At 46.7% G+C, this 22,808-nt stretch overlaps 1 protein-coding gene across 1 annotated transcript in view; it reads left to right on the top strand.

Annotated features, from left to right (window-relative positions):
- Window positions 1–8,487: 8,487 nt before the first annotated feature.
- The window catches only part of LOC129849780 (coronin-2A-like), a 21,779-nt gene continuing 7,458 nt past the window's right edge, over window positions 8,488–22,808 (top strand). Inside the window, exons 1-3 of the mRNA XM_055916539.1 lie at window positions 8,488–10,553; window positions 12,762–12,878; window positions 13,359–13,508. Coding sequence (XP_055772514.1) covers window positions 10,353–10,553; window positions 12,762–12,878; window positions 13,359–13,508 — 468 coding nt within the window. The 5' untranslated portion in view covers window positions 8,488–10,352. The remainder of the gene's footprint in view (window positions 10,554–12,761; window positions 12,879–13,358; window positions 13,509–22,808) is intronic.

The following is a 22,808-nucleotide window of genomic DNA, read 5'->3' as shown; positions in this document are numbered from 1 at the left end:
TCCACTCCTGTCACTGGAGATATGCCTACGGCTTAAAGATCTGCACAACACAAAGCAGCACTTGATATTGCTATCTGAACCCGCATAATACCAGGATTTCATTGCCTGGTGTTCTGCTTTTGAAACTTTTAAAAGGACCTTTTACCAGACTTTACCAGAGTGTATCAACATGTAGGAAGTGGTGAGTGTTGACAGTAGTTTGGCACTACACCTGTATACTGTATAGGGAAGTTGTTTGGCCATAGGAGGACTATAGGCGATCTGTTTGTTTGTGCAAGCCATGCATACCTGTTATTTCCGCATTCATACTCCCTCTGTGCTTCAATGGCGGGCAATACCAGTGACTTTGCATATTGGCAGCAGTCGTATGCATACAATTCTAGCATTCTAAGAATGCTCCGACTCGCATGCACACACGCAGGTGCACAAACGCATGTTAATGCGTACAAAAGCAACTGGGAAACAACTGGCTGTTGTTCATTCAGAGTTAGCATTTGTTCTGTATGGCGTGCAGCCTATATACAGATGCTTGCACACTTCAACACACACATTGTCCTGTAGTGGGAGTTTGCCCATTGATAGTGCTACAAGGCCCAGGCTCTCTCCCTCTCTAGTAAAACATTTCACCTGCTGCAGGTCCTCCACAAGCTCAAAATGCTCTTTCTTTCCCCATAGTCTGTAGCCAGGCCCCCCCCCCCCCCACACACACACACACCACTCGCTCCATCAAGGCATCTCCTTATGCAGTACATTCCTCTTTTCCATGTACATTCTATAGTGTTGGGCTGTTATTGTGTTACCTGGGCTGCATGGCCTTCTCTTCCAGGGAGAAAGCCTGTAGCGCGCGGCTGTCGTCTGAGTACCATGTCATGTCAGACAGGAACGTAGACACACACACAGACCTGGACATTCCCTGGCTCGTGTTTCCCTTTGAGCGCTTACAAAACACGGCAGGCGACCCGGCAACAGCCCTCACTCTATCTCCCCCTTCCTCACTCACCTTACCTCCTCCTCAACTACCCCGACTCGCCCTCTTCTCCCACCTTTCTCCCTCCTCCACTACTCCCTCTCTCACAGGCTCTCATAGTGGAAACATCAGTGGAAAGTTTAATAGTTACATATTCTCCTAAACCATATAAACATAAGACAAGACATTAGGTTGAGGTAAAGGTGAGAGATTTGTAGTTTGGTTGTGAAGGGGGCAGAGGGAGTTGTAGTTTGGTTGTGAGGGGGGCGGAGGGAGTTGTAGTTTGGCTGTGAGGGAGTTGTAGTTTGGCTGTGAGGGAGTTGTAGTTTGGCTGTGAGGGAGTTGTAGTTTGTCTGTGAGGGAGTTGTAGTTTGTCTGTGAGGGAGTTGTAGTTTGTCTGTGAGGGAGATGTAGTTTGTCTGTGAATGAGTTGTAGTTTGTCTGTGAGGGAGTTGTAGTTTGGCTGTGAAGGAGTTGTAGTTTGTCTGTGAGGGAGTTGTAGTTTGGCTGTGAAGGAGTTGTAGTTTGTCTGTGAGGGAGTTGTAGTTTGGCTGTGAAGGAGTTCTAGTTTGCCTGTGAGGGAGTTGTAGTTTGGCTGTGAAGGAGTTGTAGTTTGTCTGTGAGGGAGTTGTAGTTTGGCTGTGAGGGAGTTGTAGTTTGGCTGTGAGGGAGTTGTAGTTTGGCTGTGAGGGAGTTGTAGTTTGTCTGTGAGGGAGTTGTAGTTTGGCTGTGAAGGAGTTGTAGTTTGGCTGTGAGGGTGTTGTAGTTTGGCTGTGAGGGAGTTGTAGTTTGGCTGTGAAAGAGTTGTAGTTTGGCTGTGAAAGAGTTGTAGTTTGGCTGTGAGGGTGGTGGAGGGAGTTGTAGTTTGGCAATGAGGGAGTTGTAGTTTGGCTGTGAGGGAGTTGTAGTTTGGCTGTGAAAGACTTGTAGTTAGGCTGTGAGGGAATTGTAGTTTGGCTGTGAGGGAGTTGTAGTTTGGCTGTGAGGGAGTTGTAGTTTGGCTGTGAAAGAGTTGTAGTTAGGCTGTGAAAGAGTTGTAGTTAGGCTGTGAGGGAGTTGTAGTTAGGCTGTGAGGGAGTTGTAGTTAGGCTGTGAAAGAGTTGTAGTTTGGCTGTGAAAGAGTTGTAGTTTGGCTGTGAGGGTGGTGGAGGGAGTTGTAGTTTGGCAATGAGGGAGTTGTAGTTTGGCTGTGAAAGACTTGTAGTTAGGCTGTGAGGGAGTTGTAGTTTGGCTGTGAGGGAGTTGTAGTTTGGCTGTGAAAGAGTTGTAGTTAGGCTGTGAGGGAGTTGTAGTTTGGCTGTGAAAGAGTTGTAGTTAGGCTGTGAGGGAGTTGTAGTTTGGCTGTGAAAGAGTTGTAGTTTGGCTGTGAAAGAGTTGTAGTTTGGCTGTGAGGGTGGTGGAGGGAGTTGTAGTTTGGCAATGAGGGAGTTGTAGTTTGGCTGTGAGGGAGTTGTAGTTTGGCTGTGAAAGACTTGTAGTTAGGCTGTGAGGGAATTGTAGTTTGGCTGTGAGGGAGTTGTAGTTTGGCTGTGAGGGAGTTGTAGTTTGGCTGTGAAAGAGTTGTAGTTAGGCTGTGAAAGAGTTGTAGTTAGGCTGTGAGGGAGTTGTAGTTAGGCTGTGAGGGAGTTGTAGTTAGGCTGTGAAAGAGTTGTAGTTTGGCTGTGAAAGAGTTGTAGTTTGGCTGTGAGGGTGGTGGAGGGAGTTGTAGTTTGGCAATGAGGGAGTTGTAGTTTGGCTGTGAAAGACTTGTAGTTAGGCTGTGAGGGAGTTGTAGTTTGGCTGTGAGGGAGTTGTAGTTTGGCTGTGAAAGAGTTGTAGTTAGGCTGTGAGGGAGTTGTAGTTTGGCTGTGAAAGAGTTGTAGTTAGGCTGTGAGGGAGTTGTAGTTAGGCTGTGAAAGAGTTGTAGTTAGGCTGTGAAAGAGTTGTAGTTTGGCTGTGAAAGAGTTGTAGTTTGTCTGTGAGGGAGTTGTAGTTTGGCTGTGAAGGAGTTATAGTTTGGCTGTGAGGGAGTTGTAGTTTGTCTGTGAAGGAGTTGTAGTTTGTCTGTGAGGGAGTTGTAGTTTGGCTGTGAGGGAGTTGTAGTTTGGCTGTGAGGGAGTTGTAGTTTGTCTGTGAAGGAGTTGTAGTTTGTCTGTGAGGGAGTTGTAGTTTGGCTGTGAGGGAGTTGTAGTTTGGCTGTGAGGGAGTTGTAGTTTGTCTGTGAGGGAGTTGTAGTTTGGCTGTGAAGGAGTTGTAGTTTGGCTGTGAGGGTGTTGTAGTTTGGCTGTGAGGGAGTTGTAGTTTGGCTGTGAAAGAGTTGTAGTTTGGCTGTGAAAGAGTTGTAGTTTGGCTGTGAGGGTGGTGGAGGGAGTTGTAGTTTGGCAATGAGGGAGTTGTTGTTTGGCTGTGAGGGAGTTGTAGTTTGGCTGTGAAAGACTTGTAGTTAGGCTGTGAGGGAATTGTAGTTTGGCTGTGAGGGAGTTGTAGTTTGGCTGTGAAAGAGTTGTAGTTAGGCTGTGAGGGAGTTGTAGTTTGGCTGTGAAAGAGTTGTAGTTAGGCTGTGAGGGAGTTGTAGTTTGGCTGTGAAAGAATTGTAGTTAGGCTGTGAGGGAGTTGTAGTTAGGCTGTGAGGGAGTTGTAGTTTGGCTGTGAAAGAGTTGTAGTTTGGCTGTGAGGGTGGTGGAGGGAGTTGTAGTTTGGCAATGAGGGAGTTGTAGTTTGGCTGTGAGGGAGTTGTAGTTTGGCTGTGAAAGACTTGTAGTTAGGCTGTGAGGGAATTGTAGTTTGGCTGTGAGGGAGTTGTAGTTTGGCTGTGAAAGAGTTGTAGTTAGGCTGTGAGGGAGTTGTAGTTTGGCTGTGAAAGTTGTAGTTAGGCTGTGAGGGAGTTGTAGTTAGGCTGTGAAAGAGTTGTAGTTTGGCTGTGAAAGAGTTGTAGTTTGGCTGTGAGGGAGTTGTAGTTTGTCTGTGAGGGTGGCAGGGGGGAGTTGTAGTTTGGCTGTGAGGGAGTTGTAGTTTGGCTGTGAGGGAGTTGTAGTTTGGCTGTGAGGGAGTTGTAGTTTGTCTGTGAGGGAGTTGTAGTTTGGCTGTGAGGGAGTTGTAGTTTGGCTGTGAGGGAGTTGTAGTTTGGCTGTGAGGGAGTTGTAGTTTGGCTGTGAGGGAGTTGTAGTTAGGCTGTGAGGGTAGTGAAGGGAGTTGTGAGGTGACATGATCCTTAGAGCGAGAGATCACTGATAGATGTCAGAGATGTTGAAGGTTTAGTGGTGGTGGAAGGTGTCATGGTGCTTCCAGCTTCAGGCATGGCGTTCTAACAGAGAGTCTGTAGTCCATCTCAGCCACAGAGGTAAATAGAGATATCAAATCAAATCAAATGTTATTTGTCACATGCACCGAATACAACAGGTGTAGTAGACCTTACTGTGAAATTCTTACTTACAAGCCCTTAACCAACAATGCAGTTCAAGAAATAGAGTTAAGAAAACTAACAATAAGATTACATAACAATAACGAAGCTATATACAGGGGGTACTGGTACCAAGTCAATGTGCGGGGCTACAGGTTGGTCAAAGTAATTTGTACATGTAGGTAGGGGTAAAGTGACTATGCATCGATAATACCCAGCCAGTAGCAGCAGTGTAGAAACAAAGTGTGGTGGGGTCAATGTAAATATTTTGGGTGGCCATTTGATTAATTATTCAGCCAACTTATTGCTTGGGGGTCCTTTTGGACCTAGACTTGGTGCTCTGGTACTGCTTGCCGTGCGGTAGCAGAGAGAACAGTCTATGACTAGGGTGACTGGAGTCTTTGACAATTTTTTGTGCCTTCCTCTGACACCGCCTAGTAAATAGGTCCTGAAAGGCAGGACGTTTGGCCCCAGTGATGTATTGGGCCGTACACACTACCCTCTGTAGAGCCTTACGGTGAGATGCCGAGCAGTTGCCATACCAGGCGGTGATGCAACCAGTCAGGATGCTCTCGATGGTGCAGCTGTAGAACTTTTTGATGATCTGGGGACCCATGCCAAATATTTTCAGTCTCCTGAGGGGGAAAAGGTTTTGTCGTGCCCTCTTCACGACTGTCTTAGTGTGTTTGGACCATGATAGTTTGTTGGTGATGTGGACACCAAGGAACTTGAAACTCTCGACCCGCTCCACTACAGCCCCATCGATGTTAATGGGAGCCTGTTCGGCACTCCTTTTCCTGTAGTCCACGATCAGCTCCTTTGTCTTGCTCACATTGAGGGAGAGGTTGTTGTCCTGGCACCACACTGCCAGGTCTCTGATCTTCCCTATAGGCTGACTCATCGTTGTCGGTGATCAGGCCTACCACTGTTGTGTCGTCAGCAAACTTAATGATGGTGTTGGAATCGTGCCTGGCCACCCAGTCGTGAGTGAACATGGAGTACAGAAGGGGTTGCAGAGGGAGGTGTTTAGTCCTCTTTATGAGCTTTATGGGTACTATAGTGTTGAATGCTGAGCTGTAGTCAATGAACAGCATTCTCACATAGGTGTTAATTTTGTCCAGGTGTGAAAGGTCAGTGTGGAGTGTGATTGAGATTGCGTCATCTGTGGATCTGTTGGTGCGGTGTGCGAATTGGAGTGGATCTAGGGTTTCCGGGATGATGGTGTTGATGTGAGCCCTGACCAGCCTTTCAAAGCACTTCATGGCTACCGACCTGAGTGCTACGAGGCGGTAGTCATTTAGGCAGGTTACCTTCACATTCTTGGGGACAGGGACTATGGTGGTCTGCTTGAAACATGTAGGTATTACTGACTCGGGTCAGGGAGAAGTTGAAAATGTCAGTGAAGACACTTCCCAGTTGGTCCGTGCATGCTCTGGGTACACGCCCTGGTAATCCGTCTGGCCCCGCAGCCTTGTAAATGTTGACCTGTTTAAAGGACTTGCTCACATCGGCTATAGAAAGTGTAAACACAGTCATCCGGAACAGCTGGTGCTCTCATGCATGCTTCAGTGTTGCTTGCCTTGAAGCGAGCATAAAAGACATTTAGCATAAAATACATTTGTCCTGTATTGACGCTTTGCCTGTTTGATGGTTTGTCTGAGGGCATAGCAGGATTTCTTATAAGCGTCCGGATTAGTGTCAATGCATGTGAACTTTGCCCTCCTCCTGGCTCTGAACTTTGACATGTTGTCCTGTGGAAAGCTAGAGATGCGTCCCGAATATCACCCCATTCCCTATATAGTGCACTACTTTTGACCAGGGCTCATGGGGCTGTGGAGAGTCCTGAACACACCAAGGTGACTGGGGTGAGACGGTAACGCACCCAGCTCTCACAGGATTAAAGAACAGATGGTTGAAAGCCACTGAAATATGAAAGACGTGAAAAATGCAACTTGAGATTGGTATTCTACATTTGTCTTTGTGATGCGTTTCACAGTGGTTTTTACAGCACCCTTTTACCATATGAAGTGGTGAGTCATTGGTTATAGCCCTCCGTTGACAAAAATAGCTGTTCTAGAGTCCAACTGATAGAGCTTGCTCTATATCTTATGTACCTTGCTCTCCATTATACAGCAAGAGATATCCAGCCTTTACAATGTGCTATACAGACATTTTAGACATTTTTGGAGCAGTGGAAGACTTTTGATCAGCAAGATGACAGGGTTAAAAATAGAATAATCTGTACTCATAATTTCCTTGTTCAGACGGCCCCCACTATGCAGCCAAGCTGTGTACCTACCTGCTGTTAAAGCACAAAATGGAACTGTCATTTCCTCTCACTATTTAACTCTGTATTTGAAATCTATGATTGCAGGTTGGATTTCTGGGAAAAGGGTTGGGGTTTTTCCTCCTCTTGGAGGCTTGTCACACTTTGTCTGTGTCTGAAATGGCACCCTATTCCCTTTTATAGTGCCCTACTTTTGTCCAGGGCCTATATACTGTATATAGTAATGCACTCTTATTAGGCAAGACTGCCTTCTCATCTTGTGCACCAGAGGCATGGAATAGTCTACAACCCATGCTTCATCTAGATATGTTAGTGCCACTGAATTAATTACACATTCTGATGGTAGAATCTGTTACAGAGGAGTTTAATTAAATGCTTTTTTTATGCTGGATCATGTTGTTAAATAGTTTTAATTCTGTCATGTATTGATTGTTGCTGCCTTCTTGGCCAGGTCTCCCTCGAAAAAGAGACTGGGTCTCAATGTTCTTTTCCTGGTTAAATAAATCATATAGGCTGCCATTTCAAATGCAGCTATTGCGATTGCCATTTTCAAGCCCCTCACTGTGAAGTTCTTCAGGTCATTGTGTTCCCTCTGTAGAAGAAGAAGAGAGGCAGGTGGGTTTGGAGAGAAGCAGAGGGTTGAGAGATACTGATCAGGTTCTATGTATTTGGGTTAATGACTCGAAGCGGGGAAAGACACACATTCAAATAGAGCCTTGGAGCAGAACGATGTCAACTCGGCTCTCCACAGCTGAACCAATGGAGAGAGCCTTGGTGGAGCTGGGTCGTGTTCATAAGGGAATACTGTAGCGAAACGTTGTGCAACGGAAGACAAAAATGAGTGATTTTATTGGATAAGTCCAGCTCCCTGTTTTTACTGTTTTTTTCCATTGCGTGCACTTATGAACACCACCCAGAGCCAACCAATGATCAGCGTCCCATCATCCATTCCAACATGGCTCATCAAGCCTGTTCTCACTGGCTCAAAACTGACAGGCAGTCGGCTGACACTATCAGGTACACCCAACAGGCTCCTACTGAGGGGTAGTAGAGAGCTACTGTCTCTGACTGCTACTGACAGGGATGGGATATGGCTGTTGGCTGTTGCTTTCTCTTTGTGTTGAGGACACAGATGTTGCCCAGAGCAAGAGTTGAGAGAAGATAGGCCCAGTCTGATAGGACCGTTGTGTTGTTTGTGTAAATATACACGTAGGACCTGGTAGGCACATTCCTGCTTTCTGTCTTGACATGCATTGAGATATTTCACTGTTTGGGATTGTGTGTTGGCCTTTGTTCATTTGAGGTAAAAACATTTGTCAGCAGTCTCAATGCATTATTTCCACTGGTGTAGTTCATCTAGGAAGCTAGCTGTTGGCAGTGCAGCTGCAGGGATATGGCATTATCAGTGTGAGCCATCTGTGTTGGGCCAGGCTGGTTGGGTTCATTCACTCACCTGAAAAGGTTAATGAAGCTCTCGTCAGGTAGAGAACGTTCGGGCGTGACCGCACGGCGCTCTAAACGCTCACCCGGGGGGTAGAAGATGAAAGGGCCACGCGTAAACAGAGACTGAGACGAGCTGAAGGATGGGAAATCTTATTCCCTGTTTCTCGCTTTCTTTTTCTCTATCTCTCGGAGTCTCCTCTCTCTTTCTGTTCCTACTTCTCTCTCCTTTCCCTCTCTCTTTCCCCCTCTCTCTTTCCCCCTCTCTCTTTCTCTCTCTCTCTCTCTCTCTTTCCATCTCTCTTTTCCCCCTCTCTCTTTCTCTTTCTCTCTCTCTTTCCATCTCTTTCCCCCCTCTCTCTTTCTCTCTCTTTCCATCTCTCTTTCCCCCCCTCTCTTTCTCTCCCCCTCTCTTTCCTTTTCTTTCTTTCTCTCTCACCTTCTTTCCCTCTCTTGCCCATCTCTCTCTCTTTCCCCCTCTCTCTTTCTCTCTCTCTCTCTCTCTTTCCATCTCTCTTTTCCCCCTCTCTCTTTCTCTTTCTCTCTCTCTCTTTCCATCTCTCTTTCCCCCCTCTCTCTTTCTCTCTCTCTCTTTCCATCTCTTTCCCCCCTCTCTTTCTCTCCCCCTCTCTTTCCTTTTCTTTCTTTCTCTCTCACCTTCTTTCCCTCTCTTGCCCATCTCTCTCTCTTTACCCCTCTCTCTCTCTTCCCCTCTCTCCCCCTCTCTGCTTCTGTTGAGGCCAACCAGCCACCACCACTAAAGCCACACCCGCACCAACCAACCACTGGCCTGCCTGGCTCCCAGTGTGTTATTTTTAACTCTTTCCCCCACAATGACGTCACTCTGTTTTCCTCGTTGCCTTATATATTTTTACTGACACCATCTATATCGCCAGAAAAAACTCACTTCCATCCAAACACAGAGAGGGATGATGTCATTAAGCCATAGGTCATTTCCAGGTGACACAACAGCCCATATCCTTTGAGCTCCAGATAGCGGTTGCTTTTAGGCACAGATCTAGGATCAGTTTACACTCAGCAAACCTTTAACTTTAACCATTGGAAATAAAAATGCTAAACTGACCTTAGACCAGTGTTTGAGGAGCCACTACATACTACTCCTATTTACATTTTTGTAATTTAGCAGATGCTCTTATCCAGAGCAATTAGGGTTAAGTGCCTTGCTCACGGGCACGCAGGCAAATTTCTCACCTAGTCAGCACGGGTTTCGAACCAGCGACCTTTCGGTTTACTCTCATCATACCCTAACCTTGACCATTTGAGGGAAACACTGACCTAAGATCAGCGTCTATAGGGGCAGCTTCATCCTGCTCACTGTTTTGGTCCTGTACTGTTACTGTACTGTAACCTCAGGTCCACCAGCCTCTCCTCTAATTCATAAATAATGACCATGCAGCAGTAATAGACATGCAGGCAGACAGACATGTTGGCTAGCCAGGCTGGGTCCCAGACGTTCTTCCACACAGGCACTTAGCCTAGCATTCACACAGATGACTTATCCACTAGCTGGAGGGCTGGGTTGGCTTTAACAGGCATTAAAACAGACTGAAACAGTGAGGGACTACCTGGTCCAACAAGAAACACTCTTTTTAGCTTTCCGTTGAAAATGTTTTAAAACGTTTTCCCTAATGGATAGGATCCTGAAGTGCAGGCTGAAGAGAGGCGGATAGACTAACAAGAGGCTTACGGTTTGGGGGAGGTCTAATAGTGATTATCTTGCTCTTCACTTTACTAAACGGTTCCAATCCCCCGTGGTGGTTGACAGTGTTAGGGTGCAGCTTTACAATAGGTCCATCTATCCTGTCACGGTTCAGAATGTCAATTAAAGTGGGCAGCTTGCCATTTTGACTCTAATAACTGTTATGTGGTGGCCTGCTTTTCAGAGATGTTTTTTTAATGTCTGGTTGACATAGATGGATCTCTCACACTCTGGTAAGATTGGGCTAAAGTGCCGTCTCTTTAAGGCATATATCTAGTTCTGTATCTGTGTTTTGTTGTACGCGGGTCCAACAATCAACAACCTTGTTAAAGGCATCATTAAATTAACTTTGATGAACAGGCAATTCTCCTTCATTGACCCTTCTTCCTCCCTCTCCCCCTCTCCTCCCTCTCCCTCCTTCTCCCTCCTCCATCTCTCTCTCCCTACTTCTCCCCTCCTCTGCCTTGTCTCCCGCTCTGCCTAATGTGTTTGTGTAGTAATGTATGATGTTGATCCAAGAAACAGGATTATACATTTTCTCTTGCTCTCTCCATCCTAGATGACATGGCGTCCTCAGTATCGCAGCTCCAAGTTCCGCCACGTGTTCGGTAAGGCCGCCACCAAGGAGAACTGCTACGATGGCGTGCCCATCACGCGGAGCGTCCACGACAACCACTTCTGCGCCGTCAACCCGCGTTTCATTGCCGTCATCACAGAGTGCGCCGGGGGTGGAGCCTTCCTGGTCCTCTCTGTCCATCACGTGAGTCTCCGCCCACCTTTGCTTTTTTTGAGAAATAGATGTGAAATCTCTCTCTCTTGTCGAGGTAGAAGTTTTTCTTAACCATAGGTCTGGGATCAGAATATATGACCCTGTGTCAGTCGTTAGGGGTAACTTCTACCTACAGGGTGATGTCATTGTTGGTGAATTAGTGAGTGTTTGAGGGTCTTTACATTTGATAGATTCTGGACATATTGTATGAGATGCCCTGCTGCGTTATATTACCTAAAATGTCTGTTTTTAGCTTTGACTTTTCATTTTGAGGTATCCCTCCAAGCCCTCTGTAGTCTGTTGCTAAGGCTGATGTTTTGGGGGATTCACTTCAAACAGCGCCCCAGCCAAAGACCGGCAAAAAAAGACAGGGAAAGTTAAGCCGGCTAACCCATAACTTTCCCTCCTAAAACGCCTGTCATCTTTATTTTGTTACCCCTCCACAAACTCTTTCTCCCTCCTTCCCTTTGCTGTCTAGATATCAATCTGACTCGTAAATGATGTATATAAAGATGTCCTTATTATGTATAGCCTCTCATCAGTGGAGGCATTGTGTTGATCTCTCCACTGAACTTGTCTTTCTCTTTCAACTCCCTGTACGGCTATAGCACCTCCAGACCTCTTCACCTGAACATCAGCTCAATTTACAGGCTTTCATTCATCAGAAAGGCTCTCGATCCACCGCTCCCTCTTTTCCCTCTTCCTTTTTTCCTGTCTTCTCCCTTCTTTTTTTCCCTCTTTCTTCTTGAAGGGGTCTCTCTCTGAATTTATCATACTCCTCTGCTTGGCTCAGACAGGAGTTACATAGGGACTCAGGAATGACATAACTCACCTATGTCCCCCTCCACCCGTCGCAAGGAGTTGAAACTATGGCTTGTCTCAGAGACGCCCTCCCCTACCCCGGCACACACACAGGCACGCACACACACACCGTTCGGTTCCTATAATCTAATACATCTATGACCCATCTCTCTCTCTGATAGCATGTTCTTAGACTGAGTCATTAATGTAGTTTCAGGGCTCACCCCCCTATCCCAAACACACCTTGCCTACACACACACACACACACACACACACACACACACACACACACACACACACACACACACACACACACACACACACACACACACACACACACACACACACACACACACACACACACACACACACACACACACACACACACACACACCATGCTCCTCCTGGACACCAATGATGTCATGCAGTCACCTGTCACAACACACCTGTGAGTGGTTCTTTTCAGACTCATTAGTAAGGGGAGCCTGAATAAGACTGAGTTACTGTATGTCTGACTAAGACAGGCCTCGATTACTGCATTCTTAAACTTCTTGAATTATCTGATGCAAATCAGATTGAGACCAAAATGATTGTGTAATAGAGACATGTTGTGTTAAAAACAATGGTGAATAGTGAACACGCCCCAACATTGCTCAACATGCTCGCCTCTGTCATAAGTTGCTGATCTTGATACATTATGTCTACAATCTATTCAGGAAGTGTCTGAGTTGACAGGCATCTAAAGAATCAAACATATCAATAAGGTTTGCCTTTAAAACTGTTTTTACACTCTTTCTTAAATAACTTCTTTATGTACCACCTTTGCCATAATGTTAGCCAGCTAGGGTATTGAAGTGAATTATTCGTAAACTATTCCTTACTGTCATTGCCTATTGCTCAATTGTCTTCAGGCAGGTGAAGGGCTTGCTATGCCGCCTTGCATAGACTTGCTGGTTAGCTCTGTAGTGAGGTTGTCGTTCAGTATGCTGAGGTAGGCTGCCTGTCTTGACTTGTAAAGAGGAGTCAGACTTGGTTCTTTCTTGGCTGGTCTGCCGATTACATCATGTTTACCTGGACAAATTATGTCCCTGACTTTGAATACTGGATATTTGTTGATCGGTTTCTTCGAGTAATGAATATACATTTTATCTTGTGATTTCCCCTGTTTACCTTCAATATTAGTCCTTATCTTTTTATGTATAGTCTGTATCCTGCCTACACATTTCTACCTGATGTAATGATAAATAATATCAAACCTCAGACTCTTGCTCCACCTTCTCCTGACCCCATGGCTCCTAGGAATCTTGCAAACACACACTGACTTCAGGGCAGGAGTGTGAGGCCTGATGTAATGTTCTATTGCCCCCCCCCCCCCCCCCCCCTGTCTGTGTTATTTAGACAGGGAAGGTGGACCCCCTTCACCCCAAAGTGTCAGGCCACAGAGGTAACGTACTGGACATCAAATGGAACCCCTTCAACGACTTCTGTATAGCATCCTGCTCAGAGGACTCCACGGTCAGTAGTGTACACACACACACACACACACAAAATCCCTTTTCCATTCATTTCATACCACTGACTAAGTAACCAACTGGGGTTAGAGCAACATCTTTTAAACAGTCAAAGATAACTGAGGGCCTAGGTAATAGCTGTCTGAAGTCCTGACCTGTACTACCACCTGTAACGTGTTTGAGAGTTACAACTCTTCTTTGTGTGTTATGAATTAGCCGCTGGTCAGTCTCAAATTCCTCACCTTTCAGTCTGGCTATGTGAGTTGGCTCTAGTCAATGGTTAGCTTTGAAGTGTGTGTATGTAACTTTTTATGTGTGTCCTTGTGTGTGCATGTGTATTTGTGTGTCCGCACATGGGTGTGCCTGTGTGTGTGTGTGTGTGTGTGTGTGTGTGTGTGTGTGTGTGTGTGTGTGTGTGTGTGTGTGTGTGTGTGTGTGTGTGTGTGTGTGTGTGTGTGTGTGTGTGTGTGTGTGGCTCTAACAGGTGAAGGTGTGGGACATCCCTCCCCATGGTGTGCTGAAGAACCTGACGGTGCCGTGGAAGGAGCTGCAGGGTCACAGCCGCAGGGTGGGCCTCATCGAGTGGCACCCTACTGCCAACAATGTGCTTTTCAGCACTGGCTATGACTACCAGGTAACACACACACACACACTAACCCTCAGATACACAAGCTCATGTATACAGTGCCTTCAGAAAGTATTCACACCCCTTGACTTTTATCACATTTTATTGTGTTACAGCCTGAATTTAAAATGGATTCAATGGATTTTGTGTCACTGATCTACACACAATACCCCATAATGTCAAAGTGGAATTGTGTTTTTAGACATTTTTACAAATTAATTCAAAATGAAAAGCTGAAATGTCTTGACTCAATAAGTATTCAAAAAACAGGAAGGTTTTTCAATGCCTCGCAAAAAAAGGGCACCTGTTGGTAGATTGGTACTTTGGATGGTGTATCAATACACCCAATCACTACAAAGATACAGGTGTCCTTCCTAACTCAGTTGACAGAGAGGAAGGAAACCGCTCAGAGATTTCAACCAGTTAAATGGCTGTGATAGGAGAAAACTGAGGATGGATCAACAACATTGTAGTTACTCCACAATACTAACCTAAATGACAGAGTGAAAATAAGGAAGCCTGTACAGAATAAAAATATTCCAAAACATACATCCTGTTTGCAATAAGGCACTAAAGTAATACTGCTAAAAATGTGGCTAAGAAATTAACTTTTTGTCCTGAATTCAAAGCATTATGTTTGGAGAAAATCCAGCACAACACATTACTGAGTACCACTCTTCATACTTTCAAGCATAGTGGTGGCTGCATGTTGTGGGTATGCTTGTCATCGGCAAGGGAATTTGTTTTGATAAAAAGAAAAAGGGATAGAGCTACGCACAGGCAAAGTTCAAGAGGAAAATCTGATTCAGTCTGCTTTCCAACTGCCACTGAGAGACAAATACACCTTTCAGCAGGACAATAACCTAAACGCAAGGCCAACTATACACTGGAGTTTACTAAGACAACATTGAATGTTCTTGAGTGGCCTAGTTACAGTTTTGACTTCAATTGGCTTGAAAATATATGGCAAGACTTGAAAATGGCTGTCTAGCAATGATTAACAACCAACTTGACAGAGCTTGAAGAATTTTAAAAAGAATAATAGGGAATAGGGAAATATTGTACGATCCAGGTGTGCAAAGCTCTTAGAGACTTACCCAGAAAGACTTACAGCTGTAATAGCTACCAAAGGTGATTCAGGGGGTTGAATACTTATCTAATCAAAATATAAAATATATTTTCCATTAATAAAATAAAATGTTCGAATTTTTCTTCCACTTTGACATTCAAGTATTTTGTGTAGATCGTTGACAAAAAATGACAAATCCATTTGAATCATTGTAACTCAACAAAATGTGAAAAAGTCACACACACACACACACACACACACACACACACACACACACACACACACACACACACACACACACACACACACACACACACACACACACACACACACACACACACACACACACACACACACACACACCAGGGTCTGTAGAACCAGGGTCTGTAGTGACGCCTCTAGAACTGAGATGCAGTGCCTTGGACCGGAGCCCAAATCGATCACTGTCTATCTGCCACACATGAACATTGCTCTTTGTTGACCTTTAAAGATTCCTTGGCAATCTGTTGAGCTCATCAGTACTTGAATATTAGACGCCCATGTAGGAGTTTACAGTATAAGAATGCAAGTAAAATGTGTTGGAAATAGGGCTGTTACGGTGACCGTTTTACCGCACCGGCGATCACGAGTCATGACGGCTGTCAAATTCCATGTGACCTTTTTAGTCATGGTAATTAGGCTTCTCCAAGCTCTGATGCTGCTGATGGTCATTAGTAGTCTACCAAACTTGACAACTGCCTGGTACTCAGCACTCTATTGTTTGTCTCATCACTCAGACGTCAATGCAAATGTGATTGAAAATCTAATCAAACGCTTCATGAGAGCCCATGAGCTCATGTTGCGCAACATTTCCATAGGGTGTGCAATTGCGTGAGAAAACAAGATTGATGGTTTAATAGAGGAGGATCCCATCAGCTTACTATAGGCTAGGCCTACTATATTTATTTCTCAACTTTCCTAATATTAAGCACATTGCTTCTCTTTACAACAGGAGTATAGCCTACCTGGCTGGCATGAAAATTAACCACGGGAAAAGCGTCCTCCATTCGCTATTTAAGTGCATAGATTACATATTTTTTTCCGTTACAGGTAAAGACACGATTAAATCAATAGTGTGATGGGTGACAATATTAGCCTATCACTTGTCAATGATGCCCAGTGTAAGGCAAGAAACAGCACATGCTTTTTTTTGCAACTTTTAAAAATCCTAGTCGCACACCTCATGTAGCCTAGCCCATAGACCTATATGTTTTGATAAGGTTTGTATCACACCTCATGTAGCCTAGCCCATAGACCTATATGTTTTGATAAGGTTTGTATCACACCTCATGTAGCCTAGCCCATAGACCTATATGTTTTGATAAGGTTTGTATCACACCTCATGTAGCCTAGCCCATAGACCTATATGTTTTGATACGGTTTGTATCACACCTCATGTAGCCTAGCCCATAGACCTATATGTTTTGATACGGTTTGTATCACAACTGAAGTGGCCAAATAACTTATTAAAATGAAGCTCATTAATCCACTTTTCACCATAAAAATGCACCTTTATAATAAAACGTGCATAATCGCATATGTGGTCACTTTTGAGAAGGGTGTTTTCTTGCTCATGGAACATTTGTGCCTACAGCCTACTGCCGTGTGTGTGTTGCTGTGCTTATAATGTGAATAAATAGTTTAATAGTTTATCAACTTTTTAAGCTAAATGTTATCATCTGTTGCATCAGGCTCATATCTTAAAACATTTTTTTTGATGCTATTGGTTCTATTAATTTGGGATCTATTGCATCCCACAACTGTCCCAGACTATGTTTGGAATATTTATTTCTTGCACAGAGTAGAATAGGTCAACTTGTGTATTATGGGGGATAGTAGATTGACATAGGCTAGTGCTTTTGCTGTTCTTTAGGTCTACTCATCGTGTTGGCTGACAAAAAGTAAAATTGGACAGTTCTTCCAATATCTTCAATATGCACCGCAGTTGCGTCCACAATGTGTCTGTCTTCACTTGTAGCCTGTGAATGTTACACTCAATGAGGACAAATGTAAGGAGTCAGGCGCAGAGAGCAAAGGTAACGGGGAAAACCACTTTTTAATGTCCAACCAGAATAACAACTGGTAACGTCAAAAAACATTGGCGTAAAACTCCGACTTGAATAAAGTCCAAAACTGGAAAATAAATCCAGACTGTGGAAAAACCCCAATGAAAATAACAACCTCATATACAAACAGAGAAACAAGCCCGCACAAACATAAACGGGCTAAACGAACTTAAATAACACCACCCTAACAACCAAACAATAAACAGGTGAAATCAATTAGACAAAACCAAACGAAAAGGAAAAAGGGATCGGTGGCAGCTAGTAGACCGGCGACGACGACCGCCGAGCGCCACTCGAACAGGAAGGAAGGCCACCTTCGGTAATACTCGTTACAGTACCCCCCTCCTGACGCGCAGCTCCCGCAGCGCGCCGACGCCGGCCTCGAGGACGACCCGGGGGCCGAGGCGCAGGGCGATCCGGATGGAGGCGATGGAACTCTCTCAGCATAGATGGATCCAATATATCCCCCACCGGGACCCAGCACCTCTCCTCCGGACCGTACCCCTCCCAGTCCACGAGGTACTGCAGGCCCCCCACCCGGCGTCTGGAATCCAGAATGGACCTTATCCTGTACGCCGGGGACCCCTCTATATCCAGAGGGGGTGGAGGGACCTCCGGCACCTCACCTTCCTGCATGGGACCAGCTACCACCGGCCTGAGGAGAGACACATGAAATGAGGGGTTAATACGATAATAAGAAGGAAGTAACAATCGGTAACACACCTCATTTATTCTCCTCAGGACTTTAAATGGCCCTACACACTGCGGACCCAGCTTCCGGCAGGGCAAGCGGAGGGGCAGGTTTCGGGTCGAGAGCCAGACCCTATCCCCCGGTGCAAGCACGGGGGCCTCACTGCGGTGACGGTCAGCGCTCTTCTTCTGCCGTCTACTCGCCTGACGCAGAGACTCCTGGACGGCTCTCCAAGTCTCCTTAGAGCGCTGTACCCACTCCTCCACCGCAGGAGCCTCGGTCTGACTCTGATGCCATGGTGCCAGAACCGGCTGATACCCCAACACACACTCAAATGGTGACATGTTGGTAGAGGAGTGGCTTAGTGAGTTCTGAGCAATTTCTGCCCAGGGGATGTATCTTGACCACTCCCCTGGCCGGTCCTGGCAATACGACCGCAGAAACCTACCCACCTCCTGGTTCACTCTCTCCACCTGCCCATTACTTTCCGGGTGATACCCCGATGTAAGGCTGACCGAGACCCCCAAATGCTCCATAAACGCCTTCCATACTCTGGAAGTGAACTGGGGACCCCGATCAGAAACAATATCCTCGGGCACCCCGTAGTGCCGGAAGACATGGGTAAATAATGCCTCCGCAGTCTGCAGGGCCGTAGGGAGACCGGGCAACGGGATAAGACGGCAGGACTTAGAGAACCGATCCACAACGACCAGGATCGTAGTGTTCCCCTGAGATGGAGGTAAGTCAGTCAGAAAATCTACCGAAAGATGGGACCACGGCCGTTGTGGAACGGGGAGGGGTTGTAACTTCCCTCGAGGCAGGGGCCTAGGAGCCTTACTCTGAGCGCACACCGAACAGGAAGAGACATAGAATCGCACATCCCTCTCCAAGGTGGGCCACCAGTACTTCCCCCTAAGACCTCGCACTGTCCTCGAAATACCCGGGTGACCTGCCGAGAGTATACCATGAGCCCATCGAATCAATTGATCACGAACAGTGAGCGGTACATACCTACGCCCCTCCGGGCACTGTGGAGGCGCAGGTTCCTCCCTTAACGCCCGCTCGATGTCCGCGTCCACCTCCCATACTATCGGTGCCACCAACTTGGCCGCCGGAATGATGGGAGTAGGATCGATGGACCGCTCCTCTGAGTCATAGAGGCGAGACAGCGCGTCGGCCTTAGTGTTAAGGGAACCTGGTCGATACAAGATCGTAAAACGAAATCTGGTGAAATACATGGCCCACCTTGCCTGACGCGGATTCAGTCTCTTAGCTGATCGGATATACTCCAGGTTACGGTGGTCAGTCCAGATGAGGAAAGGGTGCTTAGCCCCCTCAAGCCGGTGTCTCCACACCTTCAGGGCTTTAACCATAGCCAACAACTCCCTATCCCCCACATCATAATTCCGCTCCGCTGGCCCAAGTTTTTTCGAAAAAAAAGCACAAGGGCGGAGTTTTGGTGGCACACCCGAGCGCTGTGAGAGCACCGCTCCAACCCCAGCCTCGGATGCGTCCACCTCTACTATAAACGCCAAAGAAGGGTCCGGATGTGCCAACACTGGCGCCTCGGTAAACAGCACCTTCAACCTACAGAAGGCCCTGTCTGCCTCTGCCGACCACTGCAAACGCACCGGCCCCCCCTTCAGGAGTGAGGTAATAGGGGCTGCTACCTGACCAAAACCCCGGATAAACCTCCGGTAGTAATTGGCAAACCCTAAGAACCGCTGCACCTCTTTTACCGTGGTCGGAGTCGGCCAATTACGCACGGCTTTTACGCGGTCACCCCCTATATCCACCCCCGAGCTGGAAATGCGGTAACCCAGGAAGGAAACGGCTTGTTTAGAAAACTCACATTTCTCCGCCTTCACGTACAAGTCATGCTCCAGCAGTCGCCCAAGAACCTTGCGCACCAGAGACACATGCGCGGCGCGTGTAGCGGAGTAGATCAAAATATCGTCAATATACACCACCACACCCTGTCCGTGCAGGTCTCTGAGAATCTCGTCAACAAAGGATTGAAAGACAGCTGGAGCAGTCTTTAACCCGTACGGCATGACGAGGTACTCATAATGGCCCGATGTAGTACTAAACGCGGTTTTCCACTCATCTCCCTCCCGAATACGCACCAGATTATACGCGCTCCTGAGATCCAGTTTCGTGAAGAACCGTGCTCCGTGGAATGATTCCATCGCCGTAGCGATGAGAGGTAGTGGGTAACTAAAACCCACCGTGATGGAATTTAGACCTCGATAATCAATACACGGACGCAACCCACCATCCTTTTTCTTCACAAAAAAGAAACTCGAGGAGACGGGTGACATGGAGGGCCGAATGAATCCCTGTCCCAGAGCTTCCGTAACATATGTCTCCATAGCCAACGTCTCCTCCTGGGACAAAGGATACACATGACTCCTGGGAAGTGCAGCGTTTACCTGGAGGTTTATCACGCAATCCCCCTGTCGATGGGGAGGTAATTGGGTCGCCTTCTTTTTACTGAAAGCGATAGCCAAATCGGCATACTCAGCGGGAATGCGCACGGTGGAAACCTGGTCTGGACTCTCCACCGTTGTCGCACCGATGGAAACTCCTACACACCTGCCTGAACACTCATCAGACCACCCCTGTAGAGCTCCCTGTTTCCACGAAATCGTCGGATTGTGAATAGCCAGCCAAGGAATCCCCAGCACCACCGGAAACGCAGGTGAATCGATAAGAAACAGACTAATCCGTTCCTTATGATTCCCCTGCGTAATCATCTCCAAAGGAATTGTGGACTCCCTGACCAGCCCTGACCCTAACGGTCGACTATCTAAGGAGTGCACAGGAAAAGGGGGGTCTACCTTAACTAACGGAATCCTCAACCTCTGAGCGAGTCCGCGATCTATAAAATTCCCAGCTGCGCCTGAATCGACTAGCGCCTTATGCTGGAGAGAGGGAAAAAATTTAAGGAAACATATTAACAAAAACATGTGACCAACAGGAAGCTCTGGGAGAGTGTGGTGCTGACTCACCTGAGGTGACCGAGGAGTGTTCTGCCTGCCCTCTCGATTCCCAGATGAACTCCTCCAGCACCGACCGGAAGTGTGCCCTCTTCGGCCACAACTGGTACAGGAGGAGCCTCCTCCGATCTCCCTAGATGCTGCCCCTCCTAGCTCCATCGGGATGGGAGCAGGAGGGTCAGGAGATGGAACGGACAGGACCCTTTCAGAACGTCCGCGAGCAGCTAGCAGATGGTCTAACCGGATAGACATGTCTATTAGTTCATCCAAACTTAGAGTAGTGTCCCGACAAGCCAGCTCTCTGCGGACGTCCTCTCTCAGGCTACACCTGTAATGGTCTATCAGGGCCCTGTCGTTCCACCCTGCTCCAGCGGCCAAGGTCCGGAAATCCAGCGCGAAGTCCTGCGCGCTCCTCGTCCCCTGTCGTAGATAGAACAATCTCTCACCCGCCGCTCGGCCATCTGGAGGGTGATCGAACACGGCCCGAAAACGGCGGGTGAACTCCGGGTAGTGGCCCCTCGCTGAGTCGGCCCCGTTCCAGACCGCATTGGCCCACTCTAGGGCTCTACCCGTCAGGCAGGAGACGAGGACACTCACGCTCTCTTCATCCGAGGGAGCTGGTCGGACGGTGGCCAGGTACAGATCTAATTGTAGCAGGAATCCCTGGCACCCCGCCGCCGCTCCATCGTACTGGCTTGGAGGCGTAATACGCAAAGCGCTGGTACCGGGTCCCGCTGGAGGAGATGGTATAGTTGCTGGAGGGAGGGTAGGTGGGTTATTAGGGAGACCACTCCTCTCCCAACGATCCATCCTCTCCATCATAAGATCCATAGCTGATCCGATGCGATGAAGGATGGACGTGTGATGAAGGACTCTCTCCTCCATCGTGGGGAGAGGGGTGGTCGCTGCTCCTGCTGGCTCCATAGTAGGTGCGGGCTTCTGTTACACTCAATGAGGACAAATGTAAGGAGTCAGGCGCAGAGAGCAAAGGTAACGGGGAAAACCACTTTTTAATGTCCAACCAGAATAACAACTGGTAACGTCAAAAAACATTGGCGTAAAACTCCGACTTGAATAAAGTCCAAAACTGGAAAATAAATCCAGACTGTGGAAAAACCCCAATGAAAATAACAACCTCATATACAAACAGAGAAACAAGCCCGCACAAACATAAACGGGCTAAACTAACTTAAATAACACCACCCTAACAACCAAACAATAAACAGGTGAAATCAATTAGACAAAACCAAACGAAAAGGAAAAAGGGATCGGTGGCAGCTAGTAGACCGGCGACGACGACCGCCGAGCGCCACTCGAACAGGAAGGAAGGCCACCTTCGGTAATACTCGTTACAGTGAAAAAGACCCAATCACGTGACGGAGAGCCATGTGAGTGAGAGGTGCTTCAGCACGCAGCTGGGAGGAGGGAATTATAATTATTATATCCAGCCCAAGTGCACAAAGGCCACTGGCGGTAAAAGGCATGGATTTTTTTAGGGGGCATTACAGCCACACAAAGGGGATGCAGCCGGGAAATTCGAGGCATTATCAAGTGCTTGTCAAATTGTGAATGAGAGACTGATGTACAGCCTGCGCAAAAAACAAAGCAGAGCTCATGCCTTTCATGTGACTTTTTTCAAATCATCGTTAGTCGCATCATGCAGCCTTAGAATGTTTTGAACATCTAAACATATATCCCAACATTTGTATCACATATGACATAAATAACTCTAAATTAAGCATATAGGAGTACCTGTTTCTTTGTTAACCGCTCATCACAGAATAGCCGCATGTGCGCACTCCCTCAAATCGTTTGCAGAAAATATCCTATCCTGTTTTATTCAGCTATGTTCAATTGTATTCTTCATACTATAAATTATGCCACCGTATTCGAAGAAAATCTTGCCTGCGAAATGAACTTGTGTAGCCCACAGCCATATGGCATAGCAAGATCAGGGCCTAACATAAGGACAACTCAGAGTATGCTATTCTGTTCTTCTGAAATAGACTACATTTTCTTCATATCATGCTTCTTTAGACTTGTCTAAAATAAATAATGGATTTATTGTGATGGTGTAGGCTATATTACATGGATTTATTAGACTTTTTAAAATGTAGATGTTCCAAAGGTCTCTATCAGTGGCTCTATGTGTGGAAGACAGGAGATGCTAAATGTGTTTATGTTAATTAACGGTCAATTACCGTGACACCGGAAGTTATTTGCTTCACAATCACCGGCTGACAAAATTTCATGACCGCCACAGCCCTAGGTGGAAACAAACACATTTTACCTTTATTTAACTAGGCAAGTCAGTTAAGAACAAATTCTTATTTACAATGGCGGCCTACCCCTGCCAAACCCTAACCCGGACGACACTGGTCCAATTGGGCACCACCCTATGGGACTTCCAATCACGGCCGGTTGTGATACAGCCTGGAATCAAAC

The sequence above is a fragment of the Salvelinus fontinalis genome, unplaced genomic scaffold, assembly GCF_029448725.1.
Source record: "Salvelinus fontinalis isolate EN_2023a unplaced genomic scaffold, ASM2944872v1 scaffold_1680, whole genome shotgun sequence".
Lineage (NCBI taxonomy): Eukaryota > Metazoa > Chordata > Actinopteri > Salmoniformes > Salmonidae > Salvelinus > Salvelinus fontinalis.
The sequence above is the reverse complement of the archived record's forward strand: the minus strand, read 5'-3'. Positions and strand labels throughout refer to the sequence as shown.